This window comes from Anoplopoma fimbria, chromosome 9, assembly GCF_027596085.1.
Source record: "Anoplopoma fimbria isolate UVic2021 breed Golden Eagle Sablefish chromosome 9, Afim_UVic_2022, whole genome shotgun sequence".
NCBI lineage: Eukaryota > Metazoa > Chordata > Actinopteri > Perciformes > Anoplopomatidae > Anoplopoma > Anoplopoma fimbria.
The window spans coordinates 11,394,896-11,416,363 of NC_072457.1; the positions used below are offsets into that span (position 1 = coordinate 11,394,896).

Sequence of the window (21,468 nt, forward strand, 5' to 3'; positions counted from 1 at the left end):
TGTATTTATATGTGTGTACGCTGACAGGCGGACACACTCAGCTGGGATCTCTGGCTTTGTTCTAGGTTTGCAAAGATTTTTTTTGTTGTCAGTGTGGGTGTATCCAACTGTGACAAGCTGCTTGGCTCCGTTCGGTCCTTTGTAAATCCTGGAGTGTCCCTCAGGAATGGAGCTGCGCTGAAAGCAGCTAAGCGCCCGTGTTCACCTCTTGACTTAGTTACTGATTTGCAGACTGCACCGAGGGCCAGACAAAACAAAGGAGTAGTCACATGGGGTCGGGAAGTGGTATTCACCCGCTTACCTCATTGTTACGTTTGCAGGGATCAGATGCTTTATATGTGAAAGAGTGCAGAGAGGTGGGAGCATTGGGTTACCCCCTTTTAGCTCCTTTTTCCTCAAAAGACACTGACTTAAGTTGATGGTCACTCAATGAGTGTAGAGTCTACTGCTAAAAGAGAGGTTTTACTTTCCTAATTTAATTGTGAATTTTGTTATTTTCTGTAGATGTTGATAATATTTTGTACATTACTCCAAGCAGCTGTGTACATGTTAGTATTTAAGCAGGAATTGCGGAAAATAATCACCTCGTGCTTTTCATCCTCTTCATTTCATGCAAACACAGAAACCAAAGATATTCCAAACAACACATCATAAAATCAGCTGATCTGCCACAGAGGAGAACACCCAAATGTGATGTTGTATGAATGACGATGCCTCCGGGATGCAAAAACCTTTTACCATTCATCAAACGGAGCTGTGTACTTTTCATAACTCCTATGTGGCGGGCTTCTCAAACTCATTTGTCAAAATTACACATTTCAGTTTTAATAACTTTGACGTAATCATAAAGAGGCTCAGTGTCACTTCTGATTACGATGCTGGTGGTGGCGTCCCGCTGTGGCTCTGTACATCCGTCTGTGTCTGACAGCAGCAAAATGGAGATTAGTTCTGCAACTTGTTGCCCGAGACTCATCATCAGGTTCCACTGCTGTCTGAATATAACTAATGAGTTACGCACACTATTTGTGTAACCTTACTGTAAGTGGAATTAGTGTCACATTGTCTTGTGCTAAATTTACATTTTAATTACATTGGCCCAGTTCTTAGATAACAGTCTGTAGTCTGACCACACCATTAAGACAATTAATTAAAGCCATTAAGGAAGGGAAGTATTTGTGGACATTTCTAAAATCAGACACAAACTAAATCATTCTTTGTAAAACTATTTATCTGAGTTAGTTCTATTCAAGTGAAGATGCATGTAAGGAGCAATTTGATTGAGCAGTTTTGTCTTTTGGTTTGAATTGCAAGCACTTCTTGATTTTTATAAACTTTTTCTGGCTTATTTTCATAAGCCCTTCAAAACCCTATTGGATAATGTTGAAAATGTATATTTTGGTAAGCTCAAAATAAGGCCGTATTTCTTCAGTAGTCAAACCTTGGGATGCGAGATGCTCATTCTTAACTCGACACACATAAAAAAAATACCTTTCAGGCCCCTTCTCCCCAGCCATTGACCTGAGAGCTGTCTTTGTTTTCAGTGTGATGCTTCCCTCTTCCACCTGCTAACAGGCAGCTGGCTGCTCTGTTGTGGGAGCTTCCAGACACCCTTGTAACAGCTTGGCTCGTTAGTGGGAGATTTAGCACGCTAACTTCGGGGGTCTGCAGGGATGCTAATGTCCTGGAGGGCTGATTGACACAGAGAAGGATATCATTATTTCGACCGGCTCGCCTGCCTGGGCAGAGCTCGGCCTGACAGTTTCCTGTGAATGTTGTCTTGGTCCAGTCGGTCGACTGGGCCACAATTGCAACAGAGTGACTTTTTGTTTTGCCTCATTCATGGTCCACGTAACCAGTTTAGACATTGTGGTTAAGTAAATAGAGGAACCCGATGATAATGCTATCTCTGAAAGGGCACAACACTCGAGATCTTGAATCACTTTATGAAATGGGGAATTTGTTTTTGGTTGGAATATGAACTTGTCATCTGATGCTGCAGGTGCTTCATTTTAGGACCCCTAAAGATACTTTTGCAATCTAGCCCGGTCCACAGTCACCCCAGAGATAGAATACTTTCATATGTGTAGCTGAATATACCAAATATATACTTTCTAACTCATAATAACCATCTATACAGTAAAATCAAATATATATGTTGGTCGTTTCCATGAATTGCAAATCATTACTGAACGTTACATTTGTTTATAATCATTCTTGGATAAAGAAATGCACATGATCAATAGAGCCTTCTTTAAATGCTCATGCATGCTGTGGCTGAAATGGATACTGTACCTATACAAACATTTTTCAAAAAAGGTTATCAGGCTGTCATTTGAAGACGACAGCTCTTCTGCCAAAATCATAAGCAGCTGTAACCGCTTCCAGATGTGATAATCAGGCCCAATGATGGAGCACGATCATGCCAAATGAAACATGCCATAGTACCTCAAATATTTAGCTATTTTCCCCCCCAAACATCAGTCAGTGCCTATAGTGAACCTATAGTAGGTTTGTATTAACAGGAGGGCTTTTGTGGGAATCTAAAGCTGGATCCAATTATGTTTTCAAAGGTTGTATAGCATATTTCTCTAAACTTAACCATAGCAGCCGGCAGTTGTGACCCGAGGCTTCAAAGCTCCAAGGACATTATTTACTTTAAGTACATACAGAGTGTTTAGATGACCTTAATGTCTAAGAACATAAAGCAGAAAAGTATTTTTTAACCTACATGAACCTAAATTGTCTTAATGAATACATTATCATTCGCTGCTGTTTATTGGATACCCTGATGTGGCACACTGTTTACAAAAAAACAATATGAAGCCGTCCCTACATTTTGACCGATCGTCATGAGGTGTGAAAAATGATCTGAGGTGTGACAGAATACTTCATCACATGTGAACAAGTAACTTTAGAAGCATTTAACACCTCTAACGCTTGTCCACATCATTAAAAATAATTCAACTTGACAAATGAGTTATACGAATGTAGGCTGCATAAATTTATTAGTATATTGTTATTATCTGTGTTTCATTGTAAAAAGGTCTTGGGTGAGCTAAACTATGGGCAGCTAAGTGAAAATGAAGGCTGTAAATGGCTATTTATTACCATATGTTGACTATAAAATACAAACTATTGGAATCAGACTCCTGGGTATTTATATTATTTTATGTTAAAAAAGAATCATATACTTTTTCAAACCTAGCCAAGCATGTCCAATTCCTGCGAGTATTCATAGTTGAGGGTTGCTGTGGCTGTAGAATGCTTGTGCGCAGGCGGACAAAACCTCATGACACCAATTAAAGTCAGGAAAATGCATTTCTTTCTCTCGGTATACTGTCTTAAATGCAAATTTAACGTTGACATTGAGGACAAACTGAAGTTTTGTTATACATACTGTACAAGGACTGAACTCCCTTCATCCCCTGCCAACCATGAATCTACTGTACGACCAGTTCTCCTTCAAGCTCTAATGCTCAAAACTCTTTTACTTAAACACTTAAAACTGAATCTGGGAATGGGCAGCTGATGCTCATCAGCTCCTTCAGCATCTGCACAAGTGTTGCTTAAAATGATGATGGATTAGACTGCAGCTCTTTGTGCCTGCGCCCTGCAATTGTTTTGCAGATGCTGCGGATGTGACATGCATTAATAATTGAGGGAGGCAGACAGAAATCAATATTCTACTGGAATCACTGAAATCTATATGCTTTAGGCAGAGAGAGCGCAGGGTAAGCAAAAATGAAACCATACGCTCTGTTTGCTGCTTAACCTTCTGAGGAGATCTTAGTTTCCATACATCACTTTTATTACTTTATTAAATTACTTTGTTGCTTGACCTACAGATCCCAAGGAATACGATTAACAGCCAGCTTCTCTCAAAGTTTGGCCAACTTATCTATATTAGACAAAATGCTGCTCAGCCAGATACCAGATATAACACTTATTTAGAATAACGGGAAAATATTTAACAAAACTTTGATTTTGAGGTTTTTACGTTTATCCTGGGAATCAGCTCCACCAAGAAATAAAATTTTCTAAAATCAGAGAGTTGAAAAAGCATAAAGCAAAGAAGTTCATCAGGATGATTAAGTTAGTTTGGGAAACATTTGTGAGGGTGAGTTCATATTCTGAACTCAGTACAACTCACAATGCTAGAGTTTGGCACTGATAACAAAAGCTGTCAAACTTGAGAATCGAGTTGTATTTGCATATTTGACATAGCAACGTGTTCAGGCTGAGGAATACCATGACTCAACAGCTGACAAGCAGCCAACTCCTCCTCCCATCTACCATCTGGGACATTAACCTTGCATCCTTCTACCTTCAATCAACTAGACTTGTGTTTAGTTTAATGTATTCTGTCCTTTGATATTATAACCAATAACCCAAATGCATAGAAAAGTGTTCTTTGTGGTAGTGAAGTAAGGTCATAATCTAGAGAATGGATTTAGACATATGCTATTATATGATGCATATCTGTATGTCTGCAAAAAGTTGCTGGTTCAAATGTTGACTGCAGTGTTTTTATTTATTTTCTCTCTGTTAATTTAGCATGTTCCTCATGTTTCCTTTTTTAAATATTGGTATCGTCTACTACCAATTTGAGTGCAATGATGGTGGATATTGGTGATAAATAAAGTCCCCCTATGATTGTCTGAGAAAAATCCAATAATGGAAGTAGACTGATCACCAACTGGTCTATTGGCATGTTTGTAACCAAAGATCTGTTTCAAAACATTGTAGTCATAGCACTTCCCTAATATCCCCCAATTTGTTTTACCTTTAGTACAGTTGTAAAGGTGACAGCAAGCATTTGGCCCATTTTTAGATTTACTGTCCACATGCAGAACCAAACAGGAAGTCACAGATTTCAGTTTTAGATAAGGTGCCTTTAGATAAGCACACATAATACCACAAAACATGAGGTACCTTCGGGACACTTTTTGTCAAGCTGTGTATGTTAAATAAAAAATGGTCCCTCACAGTCCAATGTTAGCCGAGAGTCATGTAATGACCTCTGGTTTTGTTCTCTTCTCACTTTCTACTTGCCATCTGGTTTTTAGGTGATTGAGGAATGAGGTCAGGGTGAAACGTATTCTGTGACAGGATCGTGTTGCCAGCTGATACAAATCAGTGCCAAGTGTAAACACATTACTCTATACTGACCTTTCCCTCACTAAGGCCATAATCAGGACCAGGACTCTAGTTGAAGAGCGCTGAAGGTAGATGTTTGTCAGCAGAGTGAATTTGACCGAGTGAAGTTCCTACAGATAGTTTTAAATAAAATTCTGTGTTTGTTTTAGATGGGACATTTTATTGTATTTGGAAACATAACTCTTCTTGAATAATGATGTAACCAAATATTTGTCTCCTTCTATCTGCCCTGCAGGACGGACAGAGGGCAGCCCTGTGGATGGACTCTGAGCAGGCCAGATGGAAACAGAACAGGCCAGACATGAGGCGGAAGAAAATCTGATATTGGCACAATTTGGCACATCTCGCAACATCTCTCACAAACTTCAGAATGGAGGTCAGTCTTCAGAGGGAGATGCTCTGCAGATCACTGGGGATACCAGCTGGAACCATTACAAGGCCGGCACAGGTGCTAACTCCATGAAGAGGAACAGGGAGAACTGCAACAGTCCTTCCTCAGGACAAGGGCTGTTCGATCAAGGGTCCTACATGATGAATGGAGAACTTATGAATGGAGAGTTGAAGCATGCACTCACTGAGCAGTCCTTACTGGCCCACCAGCCCAAGAAACTTAAAGTAGAATCTGAGATTAAAAGAAATGACAACATGAGCTCCAGTTTGGTGGATAGCTTTCCTGAGCTGACAAAAGCAACTGAGTTTGAATGCAATAGCCCACAGACAGAGATCAAGTTAGACAAGAGGAACTGTAATTTTCCTAATGGAGATATTTTCTGTCTACCAAGGAATAAACATGTTTCAATTCCAAATGGTGCTTTATCACCCCCTTCAACCATAGAAAGCACTCCAGGTGATCTTTTAGAGAAAACCTTGTCTCAGTATTATCCTGAGCAAGTGTCAATCGCACCACAAACATCTGGGCTACAGCTAGATGCTGTCAATGGTTCACTGGCAAACAAGCTGCCAAGTGAAGGTACTCAACCCCCATCTTTAACCTCAGGATTGCCCAATTCAGCTCAGATGCCTGACTCACAGCGACAGCCGTCTGGGGCATCGGGCAATGTTGAAGGAGGCAGCAATTATAACTCTGTCAACTATGTAGTGAATGGATACGCCAACAATTTTGAAGCAGACCACCAGCAGCAACAACAACAGCATCAGCAGCAGCCACCGTCTTACTCTGGTCAGGAGCTGTCTCTAGGTCAGCTCCCTGGCATGATGCCGCCAACAAACACTGCCAATAGCTCACAACAACATCAAAATGGCCCACGGTGCTATCCAGAGGACACGAATCCTCAAGGGTTATATGAGAAGGCCAACCAAGAGTTTAACCAGAACTCTTTTCTGGAGCGCAACACTCCTGTACAGGCAGCAGAGAGAGGTGGATATGCATCCTTTCCCCACTCTGGGTTACAGAAGATGGGGCAAAATGAAGAACCCAGTTCTGGTCAGCATCAGCGCCTTGGCACTGACAGGGGCCACCAGTATGGGATTGAACCCCAGACCTTTAAACACAATGCTGGGAACTCGCGTGGAGCTGACAGTACAGGACCCATGGGCCCCAGTCTCCAGCAGCCAAGTCATGCTGGGCTAGAAAACGGGATGGAGAATGTGCCACAGCAGAGAGCCAACTTATCATGTTCAACCCCCCAACAGAGAGGCTGGGTAGAGATGAACTCTTCACGTTCCCAGCAGCAACTAGCAAGTGGCCCGTCATCCCAGGCACAAGAGCAGGACATGTGGAGGGGCTTCCCTGCCAAGCCTCAGTCAGAGCAGCAGACCGCTAACCCCCAGGTTCACTGCCAGATGCTGGAGCCAAACCCGGGGCAAAGATTCCAGACACAGGCAGGTTTCACCGATAGCAGCCAGGGGTCCAACAGCTTCCAGCAGCAGCAGCAGGACTGTCTCCCGGCCCAAACACACTGTGCTCCAGCCCAGCACAACACTGCCCCTGAGTGGCAGCAATCAAATTCGAAAGCACCTCAAATGCAGCAGCCTCTTCCCCAGAAAATGCCAGAGCAGCGTAATTTCCACCAAGAGCAGCAGGTAGACGGCCGCTACCACACCCAGATGCAGTCAGAGCATTTATGTGAAGACCCCGACCTGCAGGACATACTGTCACCTGGGTTTTTACCAACGCCGCAACAGCAGCAACCACAGCATTGTCATCTTCAACGTCCCCTGTCCCACCCACCACAATTTGAGGGGCAGCAACTCAAGTCCCCCGATTACAGACCTCGCAGTCAGCCTCAGCCTGGTCAGCAGCAGCTCCAACCCAGTCAGCCTCTTAGAAACAATTCTAATCAAGCCAACAACCAACAAATCCAGCACAGCGACCATGCAGCATTCAGTTACAATAACACAACAGACTTGCAACAGCTTCAACAACATCAAAGGCAGTTTCCACCAAACTCAGGCAGCAGTAACCTCAAGCAATTTCAACCACAGCGGCCTATCAACCACTGCCACCAGCCCAACCATGCAGACTTCTCCCCGACCGTGACGCAGTCCCAACCACACTTACGAGGAGGCCCGTTGAACCAACAGGTGTCAACGCAGATGTATCCTAAAGCTGAACAGCAGCTGAATATATCATGCAGTCAGCTCCAAAGGGGACCCCGACTACCTCTGGCACCTGCGGGTCCCCATGGAGACTTTCAGAGGCATGCAGCCCTACGTATGCACCTGTTACAAAGGCAGGAGCGTCAGGGCCCTCCTCATTCCTTTCAGAGCACTAGTGACCCAAATCATGTCCTGAGAGCTGTGAAAATGGAAAACGGCCCCAGATTTGAGGTGCCGTGTTCACAGCAGCAGCAGGAGCAGCAGTTACAGATGGGAGAGACAGGAATGGGTGGTGTGCAGATCAAGCAGGAGGATCAACCATCCCTGTGCGATCAAAGCAGGAGGCCGGGAAGCATCTTGGCCTCCATGGAACAAAGCCTGAGGCAGTACCAGCTTTCACCTGTGTTTGAGAAGAAATCCCTTGTGGTCAATTCACTAAACAAAGTCAAGGTGGAATCTTCCGGACCCATCACAATCCTATCAACCAACACTGACTTGTGTGGAATGGAATCAGCAGCAGCTGCCCCGGCCCCTATGACTCTAAAAAGACCACCCGATTCCACCCCTAAGAAGGAACACCTCCTACAAAGCTTCATGGACTCTCCCATGAAGCTATTGGACACCCCTATAAAGAACCTATTGGACACCCCCATGAAGACACAATACGACATTGCATCCTGCCACTGTGTTGGTGAGTCTCATGATGTTGGTTCTGAAGGAGATGATTAATCAGATGATGTGTAAATATTAATGCATGTCCCTTTATGATATTCAGAACAAATCAGTGAGAAGGATGAAGGCCCATACTACACTCACTTGGGGTCTGCGCCGAGTCTTGCTGGTATTCGGGAGGGGATGGAGAAAAGGTAACCACATATTTGACCTGATGACCGACAAATTCGACTGTTATGTAACCACTGTGTACTATTCTACTTATGTTTACTTATATGCCTCTATTCTGCTTTGAAGGTCTGGTCTAATTGGTCCCGCCATCAGGATTGAGAAAGTAGTATACACCGGCAAGGAAGGAAAAAGTACACAAGGGTGCCCTATAGCCAAATGGGTGAGAACCATTTTTGTATATTTCATTTGAGAAGCAGGTAGCTTAGCTGGTATAGTCAGGTTTTTGACTCAAATATCTACATCTCCTCCAATGACTATTACTATCCTCTTTCAGGTGATCCGTCGGTCCGGTGTAGAAGAAAAGCTACTGGTGTTGGTGCGGGAACGCACTGGTCACAAATGTGAGACAGCCTGCATTATTGTAGTAATCCTGGTCTGGGAGGGCATCCTGCCCAGCCTAGCTGACCGCCTCTACCTCGAGCTCAGTGAAACTCTAACAAAGCATGGAGCCCTCACCCAGAGACGATGTGCTATCAATGAGGAGTAAGTGACAGCGCTACAGAACTCAAGTTTGGCCATGTGGGCTACAGTAGTTTTTTAACCAAACACAGAAGTTCTTTTTTGTCCCTGGTTCTTATTTTGTATGCATACAAGGAACATTTTGTATATTTCTAAGGGCCTTTTTCCATCAATTAAAAGTATAAGTAACTAATACCAGTTACCAATTTTTTTTGTCCTCCCTCTTCAGGAGGACCTGTGCGTGCCAGGGGTTAAATCCTGAGGCCTGTGGGGCATCTTTCTCCTTCGGCTGCTCTTGGAGCATGTACTACAATGGTTGCAAGTTTGCCCGCAGCAAAATCCCAAGAAAATTCAAGCTACTGGCAGATGATATAAAAGAAGTATGTTTTGCACAATTCAGTTAATATAATAAGCTAATTAAGTTACTTAATACTGCGATTTTCTGTCTTTCAGGAAGAGAGACTGGACCACAACTTTCAAAATCTAGCAACCTTATTGGGTCCCTTGTATAAAACTTTGGCACCTGAAGCTTATACAAACCAGGTGTGTATATTTAGACAATGTTTGGCTGCTTGCCTTTCCACATCTGTATCCTAATAATGTATTATACAACATATGTTTTTAATAAAAGTGTCCTGTTTTTCAAAAGGTATAATTGATTTTCAGATCAAATCTAAAACAAGAATGGTTTTAAGTCACATGTAAATATGTGAGTGATGCAACTCGCACACAGGAATTTTATCAACAACAATAGTACACTGTGCATGTGTACATTCACAAAGTATATACATGATGAAGTAGTTTCGTAAAGATTTCCCCTTTTATGCTGTTAAGTGACCTTCGGAAACTCTTAGTATCTTATTCACATGTACCTCCTGTTCCTCCTGGACACAGACGGAACATGAACACAGGGCACCAGATTGTCGTCTGGGGCTCAAGGATGGCCGACCCTTCTCTGGAGTTACTGCTTGTCTGGACTTCTGTGCCCATGCTCACAGAGACCTCCACAACATGCAGGGAGGCAGCACTGTGGTAAGCAGAACCTGGGAAACGCAGAGTTTATTCACTAAGTATGTTGTATATCTTTGAGAATGGAATAGGAAGAGAAACTACAAACTGCACAACGAGCTATGCATTAACGTCCCATCGAGGCTTTAAAACAGATATGTGAATAACAAAAGTAGATTAACTTGGATTTAATGTCTGTGACATCCCCAAGAAAAAGTATTGAACTCAACCCGTTTTTTTTTCCCAGGTGTGTACATTAACAAGTGAGGATAACCGGGAGATTGGGAAGATACCGGAGGACGAGCAGCTCCACGTACTGCCTCTTTATAAGGCTTCGAACACTGATGAATTTGGCAGTGAGGAGGGTCAGCAGGCGAAAATCAAGTCAGGCGCCATCCAGGTCCTCAGTGCCTTCCGCCGTCAGGTGCGCATGCTTTCGGAGCCCGCAAAGTCTTGCCGGCAAAAAAAGCTGGATGCTAAGAAGGCAGCTGCCAACAAGAATGCAATGCTGGACAGTGAAAAGGCAGAGAGGGCGCTCCTGGCCAAGGTCAAGGCTGGCACTTATGAGAACACCGCTCAGAGCACTCCTATGCCAGGTAGGGTAACATTCATATTAGACGTTGTATCTTAAATATTTGATTTCTTATTATGGACATGTTGTAAACATACTAAATTAACTATGAAAAAACTATAAGCAATTCATTGACAAAAAGTAACGCATGATTAGAGATTTGTGTAATTCTTTTCCTGTCTGCTTAGGCCTTTATCTTCTTTTTTTTGTTGTTTGTCCAGGACCTATTCAAGGTGCTGTGGGAGCAATCCTACAGTCAGGTCAGCCGACGCACCCCCTTGGGGCCCATTATCAGCAACTACAGCAACAGCAGCACCAGAGCATACTTCCCCCCTATCCTGGCTCAACAAATGTTGCCAGCTACCCCAGGTTCCCCAACCACCCTGGGTCTTTTCCAAGCACTTCCAAGCCAGGCACTATGTATCCCCCTCAGCCGCCTACACCAGCCAGCCCTTACCCCTCCCCGCTCCACGTACCAAACTCTTACATAAATGGATCCAATCGTCCGTATCCAGGTTATCAATGTAACGGAGGAATGCCCCTTGACAGTTGTCACCCATACTATGCTTCAAACCCAAAGCACCTGGATATGTATCGACAACAACGGCCAGCACTTTACTCGGAGCAGCAGTACGGTGCACATCAACGTTATGAGGTCAATTACCCGCCGAGGTATGCTGAGCCTGGTTTACAGGTGAACGGTTACAACGCCTGCAGCATGAGGCCGGTTCACCCCATGAGACCTTACAGCCCTTATGGTCCCAATGGAGCCTCAGACCCTCAGTTCATGGACCCCCTCTCAAGAGCACCCTCAGCTCATGGAGGTCTAGACTATGCCGCTGCTGTGAGCAAAGGCAATCAGTTTGGAGGATACCCAAATCCTTACCTCTCTAGGGGTCCTCAAATCTTCACCCCGGGCCAAGATCCTTTCCATATGCAAATTAAGACAGAGATGGGCATGCCCCGCCCACAGATGCTTTCTGGTCAGTTAAGCGGCGGGTGTTTGAACCCTGAAACACAGTCAGGTTTAGGTCTGCCCAATGGGAGCCTCATGGGCTCTGGTATTAAGCAGGAGCCTGGAACCCCGCAGACGCCCACAACCCCACAGAAGCCTGAGGTGTGGTCAGACAACGAGCACAACTTCTTGGACCCTGACATCGGTGGTGTAGCAGTGGCACCGAGCCACGGGTCGGTCCTCATTGAGTGCGCAAAACGGGAGCTCCACGCCACGACGCCCGTTAAAAACCCGGACCGCACCCACCCGACACGCATCTCCTTGGTCTTCTACCAGCACAAAAACATGAACGAGGCCAAGCATGGTTTGGCACTGTGGGAAGCCAAGATGGCGGAGAAGGCTCGAGAGAAGGAGGAAGACGCAGAGAGGAATGGTGGCGAGGGGACGCCGAGCAAAGGCAAGAAGGGGGCGAAGCGTGAGCATGTTGAGTCGGAATCCACCGGGGAGCCTCCGTACAAGCGTTTTATCCAGGCACTAATGCAGGGGTCCTTGTCGTGCACAACTAACAGCTATGTCAATACATCTCCGTACGCCTTCACCAAGGTCACAGGGCCTTACAGTCAGTTTGTGTAAGAAGCACTCATGAAGAAGAACATTGAAGGTGCTTTATTTATGACAAAGACCACAAGCACCACTGGCCTCTCCTAAACACTCCTTCCTATCTGTCCGGTTAGCAACAACGTAGAAAAAGGAACCTGTGATCAGATGAGATATAAAATCACCGTTCACATCAGGTCGTTCACCTCTCTTACAATGGAGCTTTACTGGTTGACCCTGCTAAGGACGTATTTATTTTTGTTTGACAACTTTTGCAAGATTCACACTGTCAACATCTCTGGTGCTTCAGTCAGAAACACAAGGACCTATTTTTAATGGAAACAAAGTTTCATTTTTGGTGGCTTTATTTTTCTTACAAAAATTGTACTCTTGGCATAAAACACTGACTTTGTAAATGACAACATTCACGGTGCTAAAGTGTATGCTTACTACCATTTATTTAAATTCAAATGCCTTCTCACTATCACCATAACTCAGTCTACAAGTGACACCCAATGAACAGGACACTGAAAATATCATCCCACGATCAAATGAACAGAATCATTTTGGCAAGTCAGTGTTCTTGGGGCACTTTTTGATAATGAGCGTTAAATGTTTTGGTAATACCTTTAAAAATCATAGTCTGGTTACACTCACTTCATTGAGAGTAATTCATTTCTAAGCATCACTGAAATTAAATTGATGAATTTATAACAGAATAGTATGAGCAATTCATGAAACGGTTTAAAAAGTTCATGCAAAAAGCTGTTTTTAACCTATCATTGTGTTGGTGCTTCTTTAGCTTACCTTTGTCATTTATACTGTAAATTGAGCCATTCTTATGGTGCATTTCTAACATTTTGAGAAAAAAAAAATGTTTGTTATTTCAGTTTTTTTCCAGGTTTACTTTGTTGTCAGCGACTGTTTTTTAATGTTCCTCACCTTAGGTTCATTGAACAAACCTGGACTGTGAATATTACATGTAGTTGTTTGTCTGTGGTGCTTAGGAAATGTGTTTTTTATACACTGAGGAACATGAAACAGGGTAAGCCCATTGTCAGTTTCAGAGGGCAGCTGGCTTGCTGTGGGGTCTTTAATTATTGTAATCTAACTGTAAGATAAACAGGTGAGATTTGTACAGTAAATTAATTTCCCTTTTTGGAATTACTGTTAGAGATTTTGTGTTGTAAAGAATGAATGGCCTATTTCATTGTATTTCTTTGGGTTTAACTGATCATAAGGTGCTATCCAACCTACTAGAAACATACAATGTGAGACTCTTTGGACAGCAGGAAGGCTTTTAAATAATGTACAGTACAAACCCGTCATATACCTCAAAACTAGTTTGGCAATAGGATTATAACATATTTTCCTTTCTTCCTTTTGTATATTACTTTCAAAATAATAATGACAGTTCAACTTCAGGCCACCAAAAGACACAACAGTTCATTTCTTACTTTCTTATCAATCTGCTAGAAAGTATTACTTGAACTTGAATCTTTGATGTTACTGTAAAATCAGGGACATTTTCAACTAATTCTGTGTTCATTGCCTGTAATCATCTGGTATTTTTCTCATTCAGGTACTTGCCAGTGCATCCTGAATCTGATTATTGTTGACTTCACAAAGAGAGAAAAAAGATTGTGTGGGGATATAGATACTTTCCTGCAGTTTTTACTTATTTTTTAAGGTAATCTTTTAAAAGTAATTTGAACATATATGCACTGAGTTGACTAAAGGGAAAGTATGATATTGACTAAGTAAAAAGCAATGTATTTGCTTTTGCTATGAGACAAGACCAGGGCAGTGATTAACGTAGTTGCACATCTTTGTGCCTGTGTATAGTTAAATTTATTTATAACCACTAAGCAATTGTATAATGATTTTTTTCTTCCCTGTTTATTTGATTTAATTAACGCGATATATATAGTGGAATGTCATGTTAGAAAAACAACTTACCCCACTCTCCAACAGATTCATTTTCTGAAAGCACTTCATTTCTTTTTCAGGAAAAAAAATGTAATAAAGAATTACAAAACGTTTTATTTAAATAGATTGTAAATGTGTTAAAACAAATAAATTATGTCACATTGTACATACCAGGAACCTGTATTGCAGGAGTACAACTCATTCTTTGATGTTGATGTAGGTTCTTCCTGTTCTGTCAAATTGACCCACAGCTCCTCTATCAGCGATTCTCATATCTTTAAATATTCTCATAGCTCTTGCAGGTTATCAGAATGATCATGGTTAGATTATCCAGGAAGTCTGTAAATGTGTGCTCACTGTCACAGCAATGTTTACAGTTATAGCATCCTGTTCGCGCAGACATTAGACGTTCTAGTTTTTTTTTTTTTTCAACTGTTACAATTTTGTAAAATAATTCGAAAAGAAAATGTTAAATTTCGTTGTACAGGTCCCAGCTACAGTAGCAGGTTGTGGTTAAGAAAGCCAAGGTGTCTAAGATATAGCGGGTTGAAAGCATAGCCATACTTGAAGATGCTTCAGAGTGTTTCTGAGTGGAGTCAACATTACTTGAATGACTTTCTGGGCTGAACTAGTGTGCTATATGTGCTCGGCTCAAAGGTTAAGCTAGCAGTTGATACACACTTGGTCTTTTTGCAGTTAGACACTAAGGGTAAAAAAAAAAAGTGCAACTTTTTGCCTGTCATTTTATTTTTTAAGGCTTCCCTTGTTCTCCTGAAGTTTGGTATGCTACAAAAAATGGAATTAAGGATGGGTATTAATACTGTAAGTATTGTAATGTAATGGATGCAGTTTATTTGAAAGCTGTTTATTATATCATTCCTGATATTGCTGAGATGTGGGTGTTTTTTTTAATAAAATTTATATTTATTTAAAGCAATTTGATTTGTTACTCAAGTTAATACTAATATCTTAATTCTCGAGAATCATTGTCTGCATGTTGAAGTTTTAAAATGTGTAATTACGGAGGAAAGTGGAAAGAGATCATGCCATATTCAGACTTTACACTTTTATTTATCGAAACAGAAATTGTTTAATTGTTACATACAAATAGGGATGTGTTTGTGGTAACTAGTAAGAACTGACTTAAGTCTTGAAGGCAAATTAAAGCATATTAGCATGACTTTCAGTCTTTTACAAGGATGGACCTGGATATTTGACCAAAAAATACCACAGGGCTTATACAATATAATTTACAATTTAATAGAAAGGAAAATTATTTGTGATGTACTCCAAAAATAATAATAAAAACAATCAGATGACTACACATTTTACAGGATAATAAACTTAGATGGCACTTTATACAGCTGAGAATGAGGCCTTACCAACAATAAATCCACCTGCATCGAAAGATGCAGCTGCTTCAAACGGGTTTGTTGGTTCCATGTTGTCTTTAGGTCTTCAGACAAAATGCCACTTGTCCACTGTGCGAGAGAAGATTTTAGAATCACAAACAAATATATGTAATGAAACACATAATACCTCAAATAAACCAAATGGAGTGCAGGTTAGTCATTGTTTACTTACCATCTGGGGAAACTGGATGTGCGCTGTCGAATGCAGGAGCCTGGGGTGTCAAAAGTTAAACAGGACAATTACCAAACCAAACCCTAATACAGCTTTAAATGCTATTATGGTGTTTAATATAATCATTGTAAAAACAACAGCATATGGAAGTCCTCACCGATTTCACCACATCTCTGGCCTCATCTGCACTGCATTTAGAAGGACTCTCATAGCAGGAGATATTTTTGCTGATCAAAAAAGTAAATAGTGTTCAATACACTTATATATGTACATCAGAAACACACTGCAGCAGTTTTATCTCCACCAACTAACCATTCAATCCCTGCGCTGTTTGTCTGCTTCTGCACTAGTGCCCTCCAGTGCTCATGAGTGGACTTAATGATCTCCACTGCAAAGTCCTATGAAGAGGGAATCGGAGAGAAACACATCATTTGATTTCTTTAAGAGCAATCCCTTCAGTTTTAGCCACTGAAAAACACGATACGCTCCGGCCCCGAGTAAACAAATGTCTTATCTTTGTAATGTGTTTGGTGATACAGATACAGAGTCTCAGTACCTTGTCTTTGAATTGTCCTTTGAACCCAAATTGGTTCTCAGGCTTTCCATCAGGCACCTTGTATTTCCTAAACCAGTCGACAGTGGCCTCTAAATGACCAGGCCGGCTCTTACGGACATCCTCTATGTCTGAGGAAAACATAAACACATTCAGAAAAAATAAGAACAGAGGACCAATTATCACTTATTCGTCTAGGTCTGAATTAGATATAACTCTACTCCATTCACACTTATTATTTGGAAAATATTTAAATACACAAATAAGAGTATGTTGAATATGTAGATCCTCAGGTAGGATGGTAAGTGTTTAGAAGATATTTAAAAGTAGCAATGCCCCATTAAAACAACATCAGGAGAAGGTTAGAGTTGTATTGTAAACAATGCAGGCTTAAAAATATTCAGAAATGCTGTATGGAGTAAATAATAAAAAAAAGGCATTCAAAATGTTTGTTAAGCCTTCAGGATACACACAATGTTTTATAAGAAGCGTTGAATGTAAACAAAGCCGTGTTGACAGTAAAAACTCCACAGGGTATGTTCACGGTTAGTGTTTTAGCTACAGACTGAAGTTACTGCCTGAGCTGCTAACCAGACTTCTATATTGGATCTGCTAATGTTTCTTTTATTTTATTTCCTATTTTCAGATTCAAATCACGTGAATCTCAACCTGGCAGTGCAGGTACATTTACACCCTCTTTATAGTTTGTGGTAAAGGGCAAATCTAACATGTCCTGGAGATTGGTTTGGCAGCTTTATCTTTAAAAAGGTGTTTTACCTCCAGACACAAAAAGAGACAGTTTGTAGGATTTGGTGGCATCTAGTGGTGTGGTTGCAGATTGCATTCCAGGGTTTTGCACCCTGCAGCTCACGTTACCACAGTTTCACAAGCGTGTCGGGAGAACTGTGGAGGCCAAAAGGTAACATAAAAAAGTTGAAAAGCCCTCTCCAGAGCCAGTGTTTAGTTTGTCTGTTCTGGGCGATTGTGGAAACATGGCGGTGCAACATGGCCGAGTCTGTGAAGAGCACCCACTCCCCATGTAGAAATGAAGGGGGAGCCAACAAAAAAACACAACAATTCTTAGTTTCAGGGGATTCTACACAAATTAAAACATAGTTATGTACTGTTTTCCATTTCTGCTAATAGATCCCCCATAATGCTGCACACTGTTCCTTTGATGTAAGACGTTTCTACTTGATTGTCTTGTTTGGCACAGTCTAGATAAAATCCTAATTCCCCTGACTTATGATCATGCCAGCAGGTTGCTGAACTAAATTTCATGGGTCAGTGTAAGACAGTTTTTAGATGTTGACTGGTATATATTATTTATGATCTGAGAAAAGCACTCACTATTCAGGTTTTTTGCATCTGGGTCCTTAGCATTGATAGCGATGACCTTCCAGTCCATTTCCCCCTCGTCGATCATGGCCAAGATGCCAAGCACTTTCACTTGGATCACCTGACCTGGAAAGCACACCTGACCAGAAAATTACAAATAAACAGTCAAAGGAATCAATAACACAATTAGGAAAATCTTAAAAAGTCTATATAAAGTGCGTAAAAACATATGATGATATCCACACACACCACACACAACACACACACAAAGCAGTCTTACCTGGGTGCCGATCTCACAAACGTCAATGGGATCATTGTCACCACAACACTTTGTCTCTTTGTCTGTATGGTCTGGGTCCTCCCATGTCTTAAAATGAACAGTTCAGAAACATGTAAGAAATTATAAAATTCTAGCAAACATTTCAACTAACTTCCTGACTTAATAAATAAATGCTTATTAAATAAATATAAATAAAAAGACAGTGGACTAAATTATGCCTTTTTCATTAAAGCAAAATTAATCAATAAGTCTTTAAATAGCAGCATTATTATTTGTCAGTCTCTGACTAAAATAAAAGTCTGAATATCTTATAACATACTGTGCATTTCCTCACCTGTGGGAGCGCCCCATAATTCCAAATGTAACCTTTATGGGGGAATATGTTGGCAACATACCGGAGCTTCCCTTTCTTTACATCTTGTTTGATCGGGTTCAGCGGTTCCTTAGTTGCAATCTGGAAATTGAGGCAATTATGAATATGTATGTTTTTATTTATATGCGAGTGTGTGCTAACCCTGGAAGAAACTGGACGCTCAGTTTAGGCCTGTTAGTCAAGATATTTCTTGGTGATGGTATGTCAGATATCGTCCATTTAGAGACTCATGAAATAATAAATGAAATAGCTGCAGGCTTCTGCTACGCTAAATTCTTTGAAAATGTATAATGGATTATCATTGAATGAAAGAATGACACACCGGTTATTACTTAAACATATCGATCTCAGCTTTTACTAAAGCAGAAGTAGCAAAAGTGCAATAATCCAACAAATGATTTGAAGAAAAGTAAGGTATTATTGTATCTATAGCCTTGTTACCTCCATTTTAGCATTTGACCATCGAGGCACCTCCACTACCATGTTAAAGAGCACCTGGAAGTGAAAAAGAAAGATTTATGCAGAGAATGCTATACACTATGTTTCATGTGGTAAAACTGACGTTGAATATTTGAATTATTACCTCACTTTCATTCTTCTTGGGCTTTTTAGTTGGAACATCCTTGTCCTGTTAAAATAAAAACATATGAATATTAAATTATACCGTTGTTATTAGGTAGACAGAATCATGAACTTCCTGCAGTATTCATCAAATAGAAACTAAAACTTCTGCTATCAAAGAGTTACCTGTTCCGTCTCTGCTATGAGTGAGATGTCGTGGAATGGTGAAATGTATTTGCCTTCAGATGTTTCTAAGAAAAAACAAACAAGAAAAATGTTAAATAAAACCTCCTTGTACAGAAACAGAAATCCCAGAAGACAGTTTATTGTACATAAAAGGATTACACTGCACAAAGAAATCTCTGGTCAGTATAGTCTCTCGTGTCTTTTAATGTTCTAGATTTGTAACATCATGGGCAACAACAAAAGTGTAGCTAACGACATGATTACAAAATGTGCATGACTTTTGGCTGCAAATCTTACTATTTCACTGCAAGATAAGAGCATATTTAGCCAAATACAGCATTTGCTTTAGGACTGTTCTCAATATGTTATTCTGAACCTGTCCTTTCATCTGTCCGTTTTGTCAAAGCACAACATTTTACAGCGAAAACAATAGTTTGACAAAAAAAGACTCAGGGTCTACTTACAAGCTACTTCCAGAGCTTTCAGTCACATCTCACGGTCTTCCTCGACAGACAAAGTTTGCTAAATGCCTCTATATATATATATACATATATATATATATATATATATATATATACATACATACATACATATATATATATATATATATATATATATATATATATATACATACACATATATATATATACATATATATATACATACACATATATATATATACATACATATATATATATATATATATATATATATATATATATATATATATATATATACACACACATACGTGTATATGTGTATATATATGTATGTATGCAAATTTATATATATATATATATAAAGTATATATCTTATATATATATACATATATACACACATATGTGTATATATATGTATGTATATATATATTTATATATATATATATATATATATATATATATATATATATATATGATCACCCAAACCGGAAGTTGCTTTATACTATCCATACAACAGGAAACTGCAACACTTGTGGTGTTTTCATTCTTAAAGCCGTGTAGTGAGAGTGCTATATGCTTAGGAAACCACGTGCTTTCAACTCAAAGGTCACACGTTTACCTCGAGCTGTGCCGAGCTGTGCCTACCTGGTTACCTGCCTACCTGTCCGACACGTTAACCCGTTATACTATGAGATGCAGAGGACACACCGGTTCCTCTCACGGTGGCTGCAAAGTACTTACTAAAATAAATCCGGTAGTCGGGAGAATGAGGCCGTCCTCTCTCCTCCGTCTGGTAGTGCATCGTGTTTCTGAAATAAAGCAGAGGAGGGACCGCTGCTGTTTGTGTCACCAGCTTGTTTCGAGAAGCGGAAATTGAGCCGAAAACTGTCGCCAGTGAAGCGAGCGAGCAGCGCGGCAGCAGCGGTCTCATGTCTCCTTCCCTCGGTTCCTGTTCCCGTTTTTTCACGTGTAGTTATGTCAGGTCCGCCAGAGGGACACTGAAGAGGTTTTCAAAATAAAAGCATTGACATTGCAGTCCAGGATGAGTGTTTGCTTTATAATTTGTATATTTTGGCATGTGTCACTACACCTAAACAAACAAATATGTTCCGGTTAGTAACTGTTCACCCTTTACTCTGATAACAAATTGTTGCAGCCGGAAGTCAATTAATTTTACAATATTAACTTTATCATTTTTTTTCCATTGCATGCCTGTGATCCACTAACTTTATTGTTTCTGCCTGCTATATAGCCAGGCACATTTGCTAGATAAGCCACATTGTTAAAGTCTTTGCAAACTAATATTTTTGTCCAACAAATGGGAACATTGTGGTCTCTGTCCTATTAAAGAAAAAAGTATTATTTAATTCCCAAAATATTACTTACATGGAGATCTTATTCCTATGGTAGACAGATAGTCCAAAATAAACAACTCCCTCCAAAATTTAAAAACTATATGCGCCTTAACTCAAATTAGTTCTGTTATCAATAATAATGTATGGAAATGCTCCATAAACAATTCATTGGGAAACATGTTTTACTTTGCGTGCGTAAATAGTCATTTTGAGCCCCATATATAACTTTTCATAGTTATATTGTTACAGTCTCATCCTAATCATTGTTATGCTTACTGGTGACAAACTCTGCACAAGAGCCTTTATTTTGCTTAATACATAATGATTGGAAAGTTTGCAATTGATTAATTTTAACTTACCTGTTCTTCAACTCATCAGAGCGTAGATTGGGTTTACAAACGCCCCTAAAGATGACACTTAATGCCTAATTTATACTTCTGGGGGAAAGCTTGTGCAGAGAGTCTCACAGCCGCAGAGATGGTTTGCAGAGCTTGCAGAAAGAAGTAGAGACGCGCCTTTGGTCTCTTATTCGTTGTGTAAGAAGCAGCTCCAGACTTTACGCTTGATCAACTCAGAAATGAAAGATTTACCTCTCTGGTTTCCTGCTTTGAGAAAGTGAAGCTCATGTTCACAAATATTGATTGAAATTCCCTAGGCTAC

General features: G+C 40.6%; 2 protein-coding genes across 2 annotated transcripts in view; one reads left to right on the plus strand and one right to left on the minus strand.

The window, feature by feature from the left end:
• tet2 (tet methylcytosine dioxygenase 2) overlaps positions 1–15,067 on the plus strand; it is a 31,766-nt gene extending 16,699 nt beyond the window's left edge. Inside the window, exons 5-13 of the mRNA XM_054604398.1 lie at positions 5,393–8,407; positions 8,492–8,582; positions 8,686–8,779; positions 8,894–9,102; positions 9,308–9,458; positions 9,532–9,621; positions 9,973–10,110; positions 10,334–10,682; positions 10,879–15,067. Of these exons, the coding sequence (XP_054460373.1) occupies positions 5,437–8,407; positions 8,492–8,582; positions 8,686–8,779; positions 8,894–9,102; positions 9,308–9,458; positions 9,532–9,621; positions 9,973–10,110; positions 10,334–10,682; positions 10,879–12,245 (5,460 nt within the window). The 5' untranslated portion in view covers positions 5,393–5,436 and the 3' untranslated portion in view covers positions 12,246–15,067. The remainder of the gene's footprint in view (positions 1–5,392; positions 8,408–8,491; positions 8,583–8,685; positions 8,780–8,893; positions 9,103–9,307; positions 9,459–9,531; positions 9,622–9,972; positions 10,111–10,333; positions 10,683–10,878) is intronic.
• A 124-nt stretch (positions 15,068–15,191) lies between these two features.
• On the minus strand, positions 15,192–20,434 carry ppa2 (inorganic pyrophosphatase 2). Its single transcript, XM_054604176.1, has 12 exons — positions 20,195–20,434; positions 19,014–19,078; positions 18,850–18,894; positions 18,708–18,761; positions 18,228–18,347; positions 17,894–17,980; positions 17,626–17,752; positions 16,279–16,406; positions 16,035–16,120; positions 15,880–15,949; positions 15,723–15,762; positions 15,192–15,619 (listed from the first exon to the last, which is right to left on the minus strand). Exons 1-12 carry the CDS (start codon positions 20,382–20,384, stop codon positions 15,597–15,599), a joined length of 1,035 nt encoding a protein of 344 aa, XP_054460151.1. The 5' UTR covers positions 20,385–20,434; the 3' UTR covers positions 15,192–15,596.
• Between the last annotated feature and the right edge of the window lie 1,034 nt (positions 20,435–21,468).

Coding starts and splice junctions, on each gene's coding strand:
- ppa2 (XM_054604176.1), bottom strand. CDS start 20,384: ATGAGACCGCTGCTGCCGCGCTGCTCGCTCGCTTCACTGGCGACAGTT. Junction 18,895..19,013: donor TCATAGCAGAGACGGAACAG/GTAACTCTTTGA, acceptor TTATTTTAACAG/GACAAGGATGTTCCAACTAA. Junction 18,348..18,707: donor GGTCAAATGCTAAAATGGAG/GTAACAAGGCTA, acceptor CTCAATTTCCAG/ATTGCAACTAAGGAACCGCT.